This window comes from Haliotis asinina, chromosome 4 (genome assembly GCF_037392515.1).
Source record: "Haliotis asinina isolate JCU_RB_2024 chromosome 4, JCU_Hal_asi_v2, whole genome shotgun sequence".
Taxonomy (NCBI): domain Eukaryota; kingdom Metazoa; phylum Mollusca; class Gastropoda; order Lepetellida; family Haliotidae; genus Haliotis; species Haliotis asinina.
The window spans coordinates 69,698,072-69,712,680 of record NC_090283.1 but is presented as its reverse complement, the minus strand read 5'-3'; the positions used below and the strand labels follow the sequence as shown (position 1 = coordinate 69,712,680).

The window sequence follows — 14,609 nt, the reverse complement described above, 5'->3', positions numbered from 1 at the left end:
CTCACTCTGCATTTGTGGCGTAAAACACGGTAAGCAAGTGGGACAGCCCTCTGCAGTAATGTCACGTTCAAGTGATTAATGACGTCACAGGCGACGAAATACAGAAACAATGGTTGACAGACGTGACATATGACATATACGACACTTGTTATGTTTCACCATATGAATAATAATTAAGGACAAACTGTGTGTTTCTTTTATTGCATTGAGGTATGAAACTAAAAACCAATGTGCAAATTGTATGAATCCGCGTAGCTACATGTTACATGAAATCTAAGGAAATATTCCCAGTTAACCAATCAGATTGCCAGAATTTTAATGAACACAATAAAAACTTAATCATAATCATATACATGTGCTTGCATGACTTTGTGTGCCGGCGACTAGATTTTTTTAGTCTGGGTTACGCTTGTAGCACTTCACCGCCATCATTGTTGGTCGTTTCAATGAGGGAGGTCTAAAGCCAATATTCTCGCAATATCACGTGGATGTCTCCACAAATTGCTCCCATGTAGGGAATCGAACCCGTGACGAGCGAATGCTTGAACCACCAGGCTACCCACAGCCATGACAAGCCCGTTCGATGCACCTCTTTAAGCCTCTATTCAAGTACTATCAGAGAGTGTGTATGTTAGTGAGTTTAGTTCCACCCCACTTCTAGCTATATTCCAGCAACATTGATGCGTGGGCAACCGTTAGGCTAACACACAGTCCCAGTCTGGATAAGAAAAATCAAATAAACAACAAAGCATCGTCTAGCGTTGTCATTGGACGAAACAGGTCATTTCCTCTCTACATCTAACCTTGGGGACCCGTGAATAACCGGGTTTACACACCCGGAAACATTCGGGTTTACAGACCCGTGAAGGTCCCGGGGTAGAATAGGCCTTCAGCAATCATGCAAGCTTACCATACAAGACGACTATGCTTGTCGTAAGAGGCGACTAACGGGATCGGGTGGTCAGGCTCGCTGACTTGGTTGACTCATCTCAACAATATTCAGTTATGTGGCTGCCGTCTGTAAATAATCGAGCCTGGACAAGACAATCCAGTGATCAACAGCATGAGCATCGATCTCCCGTTAGTCGCCTCTCACGACAAGCAGAGTCGCTGTTTGTCTTCGTAACGCTGTAACATCAAATAAACAAAATGCATAATATGAATGATATTTATCCCATTGTCCATTCATGTGTTTTCTTGGTTAAAACAGTTGTCGGCTGTAACACATTAACACTCTTGAGTCCAATTGTCGCTATCACTGGAATACGTTTCATCTATGCAGCTAACAGGGTTTTTCGTCATTGATAAGAAACCAGCACGTCATTTTGGGAGCATGACCGGTAACTCTTGTGCTGTATCAGATGAATACCATACATATTTAGCAGTTGATGCAGCTTCCGGCTTGGCGGTAGACACATCTAAGGGTGGTAACCTGAATGAAAATTCGCCATCGTATGATGAAGACTAAGCTCTAAGCAATCTGACACTACGAAACTCATTCTACATGAATACGTAAGTGAGTTTATTTTAACACTATCTAGAACAGTATATCACTTATTGGACGAATGAGAATTCGCCCCAACGAGATCTATGAATTGACAGACAAACCAAGAATCATAAAATCTGAACGAATGTTGGATTCGATCTCGCGATCATTGGATCCTGATAAATCTACGGGTGGCAACTCTGCACAACGATGTCCTGTCACGATGTCACGGAGCCACAATGAAACACACCACTCGTAGAAATCCGTCTTGATTCCATATCCCGGAATCCCATTAGCTACAAAAACATGCTGCACGAGGTGCAACAAAGCACTGTTTACATGTCAGTGTATAAACACAGGCGTCTCCAGATTGTCAGTGATTTGAACCTTCCAAAATTTCAGCAGCAGTTCTCATCGAGTCTGTAGTCAGCCTGAACACTTTGAAACCTCTCTCCTCATATATATCCTGTGCCTGTATTTTCTGATAAAACTGAAGCGCAGGGGCGTTCAGATTCCTGCCCATCCATTGAAGTCGAGGACAATGTTTGGCCTCTGCGATCTGAAAAGCAAGAACAAATGGAGAGTGGCACGCATATGAACTCGCTCACGTTAAAATACTAGCCTCTGATTGGCTGAGGAAGTGGTAATCAGTTTCTAGTATATTCGTAACTACTCGTGTCATTCCGGCAATTCTGATGTCTTCTTGTAGGTTATGGAAAGAGGCTACGAATATTTCGAACAGATATCAATCGGAACACACGTTGTGTAACTCGTTTATCTCGCATACGTAACGTTAGATTTTTTATATGAGTCGATGTTTATCAGAATGGGAACAGGAAGTAACTGATTCGTTTGCGTCGTCTGATGAGTTTGGCTTCCTCATTTAAACTGCGAAAATAGTGTGGTCTAAATATTCACATGACAAAGTCGTAATCAACTGGTCATCTGTCCATATGTTGTGATGTATTGTGTGTGTAATACTGTGACTTCGGTGTCCATCAATATACCCCTCGAAACTGGTTGACTTCTTATGAAATCGTGTAAATACTGAGATCCGTTTCAGAAAATGGTTAAATGTCACTCACTTTTTTGTTCAAGCATCGATTACATGCTCAGCCCCCAAAGTACTATAATCGGTGTTTTAACGAGTGATCCGAAATATACCATTAAAAGAAAGTAGGCGATATTCTATTTTTGCCAGTTAATGTGAGAAAAAGTAATATATATCCATACAGATGAAACATTTTGAAAGGAATGGAATAAGTTGTCACATTTCCCCTTAAATTCTCTTCATCCATTTTCTCCAGTGAATTAAATGTTTTTTAATGGTTTATAATATGACGGAATTAGTACACAGATAGATTGTACAATCTGGGCAGATATTGTCGCGGTGAAATATGCAAACAGTGAGTGAATTTAATTTTAAGTCGCACTTAGTAATATTCCAACTATATGGCTTCGGTTTGTAAATAATCGAGTCTGGACCAGACAATCCAGTGATCAATAGTATGAGCAACGATCTACGCAACTGGGAACTGATGACAGGGGACTACCAAATCAGTGACGCTGACCACCCGATCCCGTTAGTCGTCTCTTACAACAAACATGGGTTCCTGAAGATCAATACTATCCCGGATATTCACGGGTGTTCACATACGACAGGTGTTCACATACGACGAAGTCGGGTGTAGCAACCACCTGAAGAACGTTACGTTTCGTATGACAGTAAACTATAGCCCAGTTCTAGGACAGCACAAGTAACAGACTGCACGGTGTTACCATCATACCGGTATATACCGGTATATATCGCTATATATATCGCAATACGCTTTTCAAACGATACGTATTGCAATATATTTTTTGAGAACCGGTGAATTTGGTTTACTTTAAGAAATTATTTAAAGAAAATATATGAAGTTTTTGCTATTATTTGCTTTAAATTCAAATCTACACAGACATTCCTTCACAATAAATGTTTTGTCTTCGTTATTCAACGACAACACGGCATACTGTATATTGTAGAAAAGGGAAAAAAGAATCTGTGACTGTGCAACCTAATTTTGAGATGGATGTTATCAGAACCAGCACATATATGTTCAGGGACGTATAATGTAGAAAGTAGGACTGACACGTACAATTAGTGTCACTCACTGTCACACAGTTAGGTCCCCAAGCTATCGCAATAAGGGTACCTGAATCGCAAGGTATCAGGAATACATTTATTTGCCAATACACAGCCCTCCATATAAATACGCGAGTCCATACCAGTACACTAAAAATGATTGATCATGAACAAAATCCAATAACGCCGGGGTGCAAGGTAGTTACATATGTAGTCGATCCCACACCCTCAGGCACCTAATCGCCAGCACACAAAGTCAGCCGCCTAGCCCGCTCAGACATCGCGACTTCCACAAAAACGAAAGACTAGTCTAGACTGCTCACTTTGTGTGCCCTTCTGATAAGTGTTAATTGGCACATCTCCTACGGCAGAAAGCTTAGCTGGCGATTTGGTGCCTGACTCTGATGGTGCGGGTTCGAATGCCTGATAGGACTCAACTCAAAAAAGTACTAGAATTTGTAATTTTATCTAGGAAATGTAATCCTAGATATTACATATGTTACATTTGACCACTTTCTAAATGACACTATGTAATGACAACAAAGGCCGCTGCAACAAAGCTTGATCCCATCAACTGACTGGGGGCGGTGGGGTAGCCTAGTGGGTCACGTCGTTAAAGTCGTTACGTCGAAACCCTGGGTTCGATTTCCCACAGAGGAACAATGTGTAAACACCATTTCTGGTGTTCCCCCGCCATCGACAAAAGTGGCGTAAAAATATAGTCATCCACCTCCCGACAAGGAATAAATCTGTCCAGCGGTTGTACAACAAAATCACTAAGTCTTCTATGTCACTATGGGGCGGTTGGGTAGTTAACGAGTTCGCTCGTCACGCCGAAGACCCGGGTTCGATTCCCTAAATGGGCACAATGTGTGAGGCACGTTTCTGGTGTCCCCCTGTGATATTGCCGGAATATTGCTAAAAGCAGTGTAAAACTAAAACTAAAGTGCCTGTGGCGTGTTTCATATTTCGTGTTCCACCAGGTTTGCAATGCCTTTGAAATTGGTTGGTAGGCATGGCTTGGATGATTGTGATTTTTGGTTCACAGCTTTATTTGAACCTAAAGTGTGCTGATCACTATATATTTGAGGAATTTGTTTTGAAAGTAAGACCTCCTTCTCTAACTCCATATGAACATCAACATTCAAATGATACAGAGTGTTTGAAGTCGATTGAAAAATATCGTTCATCATTAAGTTCTAATGTTATTTGCTAACAAGATTGGAACTACAAATCTAGGCAGACGTTCTAACACACGACCGTTGGGTCGACGAAGGTGGCGGGGTTGAATTATCTGCTCATAGTTACTGTCATTAAATTGATTTTACGTGCGTTTCAGTTATTGTTTGTAGCTTCATTAAATGAACATCTACATTGTGATTATCAATCACTGACGGTATATATGTTAGAGAAAATACTTCTCCTCAGTTTGGTAGACAATGTAAAACCCCTCCGCCCCACGGGATTTCCATCCCCCTCCGGTTTTACATTGTCTACCAAACATAATATATTGTACCTACCTTTATTGCCTTCAAGAAGAGTGCAGACCCGATGCCTTGCCTCCTGAAGCCGTCAGCTACATATATATCCTCTATGTATAACACTTCTCCAACCCATGTACTGTAAAACCAGATATACACCAGCACTCCAATCAACTCTTTTGGACCTAAATGTGCAAGACAAAAGAACTGCAAAATATTTTTGTCACGAAATGTGTTATGTGATTGTCAACAGGGCTCTGATTCTCAAAGCTATCTTAACTCTTGAGGGATGGCAGCTTATATATGAATGTACATTTACAGTACGTTTGATTTCATTTGAGACCGATAAATTGATTACTAGCTTTTAATCTAACGACTACACATTTTGCACAGTCACATGAAATCGATAGACCAACTCTGATCATTTGTCTCATACCATTATTTTGTTGTCACTTTTCGTTATTTCTAACGATGGGAGACAAGCTGTCGGTAGGACGAACAGGTGATCAAATTTCAACTTTATGCGCGAAACTTGCACACCTATAGTCGCAGTGCAAAAACCCGTCGAGAAACGGAACCCTCATTAAAGGTCACATGCAACGCAAAACACAGTTTTTATACTATCTCCTTTGTGTTTGAATGTAAAGACTCAAAGTGTACGAGTTATCAATATCTCTTTATTAAATAGCGCTAGATCGCACTTAAATACAGGTAAGGAGTCTTTTCTTACCTCACCTCAACCCCGACCCAAACCACAACCACTAACCTGACTGGCACGTCAATCAGATTAGATAACATATATTATAGCAAAACTTACTAAAATTTAGAGTTTCGTGTGCTAATGTGGACAGATATGAGGTATACATACATGTCGGTGAATCAACGACTAAACATTGGAATTTTCTGTTTTCGCCAAAGCCATCTCTTCTGAATCCTGGAAGACGAGAAATTAAAAGACGTTACTTGGGTTCAGTGCTGCTTTAACAGTCAAGAGTTTAAGGTCGTGTTATCTTATATGGATGAGAAGAGCGTGATGTATGTTCCAGATGTTAAAAGGGATGTGGTATTGACAAGGCGAGGCATTCGGGACCACTCGTGCTATTCCGACAGATCACGGAGAGGGACGAGTGGTGACGAATGAAGGCGAGGATTCCTCAATGTCAGTATATTCTGGATGAACTTAGACATGAAACTAGATCAGGCAACCCACGTACTGCGCTTACAGTACAAGCACGTGGGTCTGGGTCTCGTACTACAAAGCAATCGTTGCCCAAAGGTGATCGTAACATCCGTTTTCAACACAGAGTTACGACTGTTGTAGCTCTGAGATTGCTTTGAGCGACTGCCGCAAAACTACGTTGGAGTATGTGAGAGATGACGTGTGTCGTAGGTATGTTGTAGAGGTACGATAACTTGGGGACCAGGCAGCCCATGTACCGTGCTTATTGTACGAAGACGTGGGGCTGTCTCACAAACCGACCGTAGCGCTACGACTGCCACAAATCTGCGATAGAGTGTGACAGGTATGACAGTCGTGAATCGGGGCCTGTAAACCTGTAAGATGTAACCTGGGACGTACCTGGGAATCATGTCTAGTTATAGGGGTGTAACTGTGCACCAAACCAATGTTTCTTTCATAAACACGAGCGTATGTATGAGATTTAAATATATATTTCATGCAGGAGCAATACCCGTATTAACAAACCAATGGATTAGCCCAGAAACATCACACAGCCAGTGAACATCCGGGGTAAAACTGATTTTCAGGAACCAGTGTGACTAACGTCATCGATATTTATGATGTCAGTCACTGGATTGTCAGATCCATACTCTATAACTGCAGATCATGACCACTCATCTTCTCAAATGGGATACAATGGCCTGAAGGCCCATTCTCAATATATTGTTAGTCGTCTCTCTCGACAAACATGGGTTAACGAAGATCAACTGGAACCGGCAACGCAATGAGGTACTCGTATTTAAACCACTTTAATTGACGTCTGAACACTGAATGTTAATGTGCATGGTTTCGCAAAAGTGCATGGTTGTCACCCTTGTTGAGTTAGATAATTCGAGGCTGATTCGATACATTGGACAGTAAACCCGTGTTTCCACTTGCGAATGATGTAACGTTTATGAATACTGTAAGGTATTCTTACTATCTATGTCCATTCTAAATTGACCGTTGGAAAGGCTCGCCAGTTCCTGAAATCATAAACACAATCATTTTAGGGCTGAACACTGACATGTTTCTGGGTGAAGTATTGGAACGATGCTATCATTTATACATGACATCTACAGTTTGATATTTCTTACCAACAGCCACATTCCTCCCCGTCCAAATTGTTTATAGCATATACGTCATGACGTCAACACCTGGTGTCATGACTACGGGCTCAAAATATGAAACCAAACCTGTACGACACATGGTGTCACATTTAAAGGCGGATTGGCACTTCACATTGTAAACACCTGGGTCTGCCTACAAAAAGGGGGTGGTGGGGTAGCCAAGTGGTTCAAGACCCGAGTTCGGTTCCCTACAAGTCTATGGGAGTGGGTGAATGAGTGAGTTTGGTTTTACGTCGATTTTATCAAAATTTCCGGGGGACACCAGAAAAAGGTTTCACACGTTGTACCCCTCTTTAGAATCGAACCCAGGTCTTCAGCATGGCGAGCGGGTCATAATCGCACAAAAGTCTGTTTGTGCAAGTGGCCCCACGTGTCTACAGTAATGGCTGATGCTCACATTCACACCGCGAACGACTGCTGTTAGAGCCGAGCACGTGTTTCTCATACCGCGAACACCTGCAGGCTCGACTATGGGATTAAATACACATTTGGCAAATACCCGGTGTCTTTTTCCAGGATGCTATACACATTTATATCTCTATCGCCGGTCCTAGGAGAAGAGCAAATGATTGATATCAGCAGTTGTATTTCAATTTCTTATAAGTAAAACCGTTTGAATTTGTTTCTTTACATATTGTGCTTAAGTTCATTTGAAACAAATACACCTGTGAGTAGAGTAGACTACTCTAGGGTTTTGCGCGAGGTACAAGTATCCCTCTGATACGATCGCTGGTTCATTCTGTTCTTTGAAATAATGATTTGAACGTAGACTACGCTACCCCATTTTAAACCTTTACAGGACCCTAAAATTACCGGTGAGGTCGTCCCCCAAACTGATTGTATTTGGGTTTCCATGGACCCCCAACATTTGTAAGTCAAAGTGAAACCCTGCCACTTGTTTGTTGTCTATAATATAACTCCGATCCGTAAGTATCCGTAAGTAATCCAGTAATCAGCGAACCTGACTAACCAACCCCTTTAGTCGCCTCAAGTTACGACTGTATTGATTCAAACTCTGATGGCGACTGATTCATTGCCTAGATTTTCGAGGCTCTCTTAGCTGTAATAGAGTCGTAAGATAATGTTAATAAATGGCACTTACGGCTATCTTTGAGCTGAGAATGTATAGGCCCAGGAGAACCGTTGTCAAGCAATGCTAGGAGGCTACTGACGTGGCCGCGTGCAAGACTTGCTGACATGGTTATCATCGTAACCTCAACTGCATAGATCTTTGCTCGTGATGTTGATCACCAGATTGTCTGGTCCAGACTCGATTATAATAAATCGCCGCTGTGTGTTAAACAACAAACACACAAAGGGGAGAAGCTATGTAGCTGTAACTTGTATGACCTAATTGCAATAAGTGTCACTTTGCCTTCCTCCCTTGTTAATCCTTATCACCTACGTATTGTATACTGACCAAAACCACTGTCACTTTCAGACTATTGAGGGGGGTACAGCTATTGCCATAATATAGTGCGGCCAACTATTGCATAGTCTCGCACTAAGTTTTTCTCCTTGAATTGTCTAAAGGTTATTTCCCAAATTAATGTATAGTTTATATGAAATACAGCTGAAGTTACATGAAATTATGTTGAAGTAATTTCAATCTCTTTTGATAACTGCCCAGAAACGTGCAACCCACATCAAGTTTGCTTAAAAGGTAACAGGGGCCGGGAACTCAAAGTGAACAAATCTGGTACTTCCTGTATTTTGCGCTAGGGACATGTCAACGGAAGTCAATTACTAAATTATCGATAGTCACACATGCTACTATCGATATATCGATAGTTTTTCGTTTCTCCCATCGATTAATCGCTATTAGAGAATCAAGAATTGCAATCCATCGGTAGATCGATGCACCGTTACACTCCTGCCATTTATAACTGTAACTGGTCACCCCCTTGGCCCTGTTTGCCATTACATCAAAAGGTCCAATGCTAATGTCCCTCCACCAGTCTCCATTATTGTCTTTACACATCTGTTCCCTCGACAGACTGGTATTCCAACTCCATGTTTGTACGTAGCTAGGAGTCGACTAACGAGATCGGGTGCTCAGACTCGCTGACCTGGTTGACACGTCATCGTATCCCAACTGGGTAGATTGATGCTCCTTTTCAAATGACTCGATTATTTACAGACCTGTGCTATAAAGCTAGAATGTATGTATACAGTATGGTTCAAAATTATTGAGAATAGCTAAAGCATTTCATATTATTAAACGAGAACAAATCAGATAAAATTGAATGTATTGTGAAAGTGAACTGACCTTTTCATGTTGTGTAGGTAACAATTTAAAATTTTATCAAGTCTCCTTGAGCTTCACGGCACAGTCTACGACGGGTAGGCATACTTCCTATCAGAGAGGTTAGTGTCTCGTGAGTTATGCTGTCCCAGTATCGGACCACTTCTCTCTTCATGTCTTCAATTTTTGTCAACCCCTTTTGATTCACACATTCCTTCATCATCCCCCAAATGTTCTCAATGGGATTTAAGTCAGGACTATATGCAGGAAATGGTAATGCAGTCACATTTTTCTCCTGAAACCACTGCTTGGCATGTTTTGCGGTGTGTTTAGGATAATTATCTTGCTGCAAAATCCAGTCATTTCCATAAAACACATGTGCACTTGGAAGCAGAAAATTATCTAATATGTTAGTGTAGCGTTGACTTGTCAGATTTCCCTCAAACACACACAGCGGGGTCGTTCCTAATAAGGATATCCCTCCCCATACATGAAACTTTGGGCTGTATTTAGGTCGTCGATACAAGGGTGCTGAAGCAGACTTTGTCAATATTTTCACATTATTGGGATATACCCATATTGAGCTTTCATCAGTAAAAATCACATTTTCCCAGTCAAAGTTTTCATGTGCCAAACACCACTCAACACGCCTGTCTTTATGTTCTTGTTTCATGAGAGGAGAAAGAATTCCAGTCTTTTTCTCCCATCCAAGATCAATCAAATTTCTTCTAACTGTAGATTTTGATACAACTGTTGATCCCCTTTCTATCATTTCATACCTGATGTTGGAGATGCTTGCCCTTTGCTTTTTAGACGCTAAAATTCCCAGCCGGACGCGATCTGAGAAGTCCAATTTTCTGGGTCTCCCTGCTCCTTTCTGATGCCCAAAATCCTTTCCCTCTTTAAAATTCTTCCTAATCCTATACACAGTAGAAAGAGGAGTTCCTGTTCTCTCTGCCAGTGTATTTACATAATCAATTCCTTGATTACACAACTCAAAAATCAACCTTCTTTTATCTTCAGCAGACATTGTTGACAGTGCTGAGGAAAATGACGTCTGCTACAAATTCAGGGGAGGTAACTCTAATTGTATTATACTCAGTAGGCCAAGATGAGTTACCTCCCTTATACCATTACTTAGTTTTAAGTATCAGTGAATCAGTTGAGGTGTTAGGATAGCTCAAAGTAAGAAGAAAAATTCTCAATAATTATGAACCAGACTATATCTTCCCTCTTCACAAGAAGGGAACAAAAATGATGTTAATAACTAGAGAGGTATTTCCTTAATGGACATATGCGCGAAAACAAGAACAACAAGAACATAAAGACAGGCGTGTTGAGTGGTGTTTGGCACATGAAAACTTTGACTGGGAAAATGTGATTTTTACTGATGAAAGCTCAATATGGGTATATCCCAATAATGTGAAAATATGGACAAAGTCTGCGTCAGCACCGTTGTATCGACGACCTAAATACAGCCCAAAGTTTCATGTATGGGGAGGGATATCCTTATTAGGAACGACCCCGGTGTTTGTGTTTGAGGGAAATCTGACAAGTCAACGCTACACTAACATATTAGATAATTTTCTCCTTCCAAGTGCACATGTGTTTTATGGAAAAGACTGGATTTTGCAGCAAGATAATTATCCTAAACACACCGCAAAACATGCCAAGCATTGGTTTCAGGAGAAAAATGTGACTGCATTACCATTTCCTGCATATAGTCCTGACTTAAATCCCATTGAGAACATTTGGGGGATGATGAAGGAATGTGTGAATCAAAAGGGGTTGACAAAAATTGAAGACATGAAGAGAGAAGTGGTCCGATACTGGGACAGCATAACTCACGAGACACTAACCTCTCTGATAGGAAGTATGCCTACCCGTCTTAGACTGTGCCGTGAAGCTCAAGGAGACTTGATAAAATATTAAATTGTTACCTACACAACATGAAAAGGTCAGTTCACTTTCACAATACATTCAATTTTATCTGATTTGTTCTCGTTTAATAATATGAAATGCTTTAGCTATTCTCAATAATTTTGAACCATACTGTATATGGGAGCATGCAGAGGGAAAGTCTCCAGAGTTAAAGATGCTATTCAACAGTACATGTAAATAAGGTAATAAAATATTACCCCCGTGTGTCCACATTTCAGGAGGTAGTCCGCCAGGACATGATTTGCCAAGCTTTGAAGCTTATAGATATATCGATAACATGGTATATACATATTGGTAACATACCGTCTATATACACTCATCTCTCAATCACCCTATTTACCGGGTAATTTCTACGATCTCCGACAGAAATACGAGCGTGAGTCATCAGCCACACTTCTCCGATATGCTAGGTGCACGTCAAGCCAATATCAGCAAATTCTAAATGTCAAGCCAAGCGAGTATACCACAGTACCAGTACCAGAGAATCTCTCGTATGATTGTACAACGCTCACCCGTAATAAACGTAGAACCTCCTCGCCGTCGTCTTCAACGGCAGCACGGACGACGACGTTGAGCGACATCGCTGCATTTAGGTATATCCTATGCGTTTCCCTTGGGCGCTCCAATCTGCGCAACACTACTGAATGCTTTGTTTCAGGTGGAAGTTCCCTTCCAAGAGATCATTTGTGAGTGCTGAAGTGAGACGCGTTGCGGGATGATATAAGGGAGATAACCGAGGTCTGATATTTACCGTCCATCCTGCGTGTGGCTTGTGGCACTAACAATACCTCTCCGCCGGGAACAGGTCAAAAGGGCCGCATGATAAAAGGGCCGCAAAACAAAAAAGTCAAAAGGGCCGCAAGAATATCAAAGGGTCCACAAACCCCTAGTAAAAAAGGCCACATAACAAAGTCAACAGGGACGCATCAAAAAGTCAAAAGGGCCTCAGACTCCTAGTCAAAAGGGCTACATTTAAGTAAAATAACAACGATAACATCTTTTTCCAATTTTTCCAAAAGTATCATAGAAAAAGATTTTCCATCTACTCGGTGTATATTTTGTGCATACTAGTCCTTTCTTAATAGGTGTTTTTGTAAATATTAGAAATAAACTAATGACAAACAATAGATTATGTAATGGTTACATATTTCAATGAAGTATCAAAAGACTTCCCACTTATGATTATGAGCCAGCAGGACCCAGGAGGAAGTTTTTGCTGCCTGGAAGCTCTTTTAGAATGGAGACATTAGCCCAGTGGAACTGCTGTGCTTGTGTTCAAGGCTGACAGGACCAGTCGAGCGTGAAAGTTGAATGCAATCTCTTGAAATGATGACTTTGTGTGCAATGATATATAATTATAACCACTACATACATCTAATGTTTGTCACAATTTTCTTACTAATATTGAAAACAGGACTAGTATGCACATAATGTACATTGTACAGATGAATAAACAAGCCATCCGAGGTATTAGTGGCAACTTACATGTTAGTCAAAACACAACCAGGGCATGAAAGGAATATATTGTGTTCGGGTACATGTGCTTTTGTGCAATATTTTAGTTTCTTACTGGAGCATTGTGGTGCCATTCTTAAAGATTATTTATTATAATCATAAATGGGAAGTGGTGTGATACTGAAATAAAATATATATCCATTATATAATCTATTGTTTGTCATTATTTTATTTCTAATATTTACAAAAATATCTATTAAGAACAGGACTAGTATGCACAAAATATATATTGAGTAGATGTAAAAATCTTCTGCTAAAACAATTTTGAAAAAAGATGTTATTATTAGTATCTTATTTATACGTGGCCCTTCTGACTAGGAGTCTGAGGCGCTTTTGACTTTTTGATGTGGCCCTTGTGAATTTTTGATGCGGCACTTTTGACTAAGGGTGTGCGGTCCTTTTGACTTTCTTGCGGCCCTTTGACTTTTCTGTTTTGCGGCCCTTTTATCATGCGGCCCTTTTGACTAGGACCCTCTCCGCCTACTGCAAATATCGATATACAATGTGAATGCTCTCACTCCTCTCCCCCAAACCACTCCCCATAAAAGTTATGTGCAAAGCAAATGACCCCCCTGCATTTCAATTACACCTTCCATTCCCCCTAGTGTTTTGAAGCAAAGTTTAATGAATATAATATCCTCATGTACAAAACTGCTAGCATCCCCCCTCCACCCCCAATACCCCTTCCCCTCCCCTGAGGCTAGAGTGCAGTCTACCGGGCGCGCTACCCGGGGACTGCTGAGCGCTTGTTAATGAGCGCGCTGCTGTATCCTTGGCCCTTGGAAACCCCCCTTCTAGATCCTTAACCCTTGGGCACCCCCTTCTAGGTCCTTAGGGTTAGTTAGTAGAGGTTAGGATTGGCTTACCTTTGGTGCGAGTATGTCCATTCGAAAAAAGTCGGAAAAGTGCGCTCGGTAAAGGCCACTACTCCTCCACCCACTCACACACACCCCAGACCCTACCACACACACATACACACACCACCCCTTCAAATCAACATCAACACCCAATACCCACAGCCATTATGAACAGTCCGTTGAGCGGAGCACAACACCGCGTCTAGCTATCTATTTCTCTACTCCCGGTCTTTTGTACATACAGGTATAAACATAAGTTGTGATAGACATGCTTATAGTGTTTACACTGTCGGTAAACGTACGTCCAAAGCGGAATTGACCAGTAGATATTTTTACACGCTCTGCGCATGCGCACAGCGAGTCTGAAATTAATGGGAAACCAACGAATAGCGAAAGTAAAACCACAAGAAATTGACCAATCAGAAAGTTGCTTTCTGAAACGCGTCGGTGCGGGATTGATGTCGACCATTGTGTTGGGCAGGCCACTGACCGTGACCCTCAAACAGCCAGTGACCCGACACATGTCCTAGCTCTGTTGTTTATGTCCGCTTCTGAACGGCTGTAAAGCTGAGTGACTATCCTTTATCCGATAGAATAAGGGGTGCTAATAATA

At 41.3% G+C, this 14,609-nt stretch overlaps 1 protein-coding gene across 1 annotated transcript; it reads right to left on the bottom strand.

Moving 5' to 3' along the window:
• Nucleotides 1-182: 182 nt before the first annotated feature.
• Nucleotides 183-14,313, bottom strand: LOC137282678 (thialysine N-epsilon-acetyltransferase-like). The gene is made up of 6 exons (XM_067814465.1): nt 14,006-14,313; nt 12,137-12,317; nt 7,249-7,294; nt 5,958-6,023; nt 5,129-5,274; nt 183-2,045 (listed from the first exon to the last, which is right to left on the bottom strand). The coding sequence occupies exons 2-6, from the start codon at nt 12,203-12,205 to the stop codon at nt 1,860-1,862; spliced, it is 513 nt and encodes a 170-aa protein (XP_067670566.1). The 5' UTR covers nt 12,206-12,317; nt 14,006-14,313; the 3' UTR covers nt 183-1,859.
• Between the last annotated feature and the right edge of the window lie 296 nt (nt 14,314-14,609).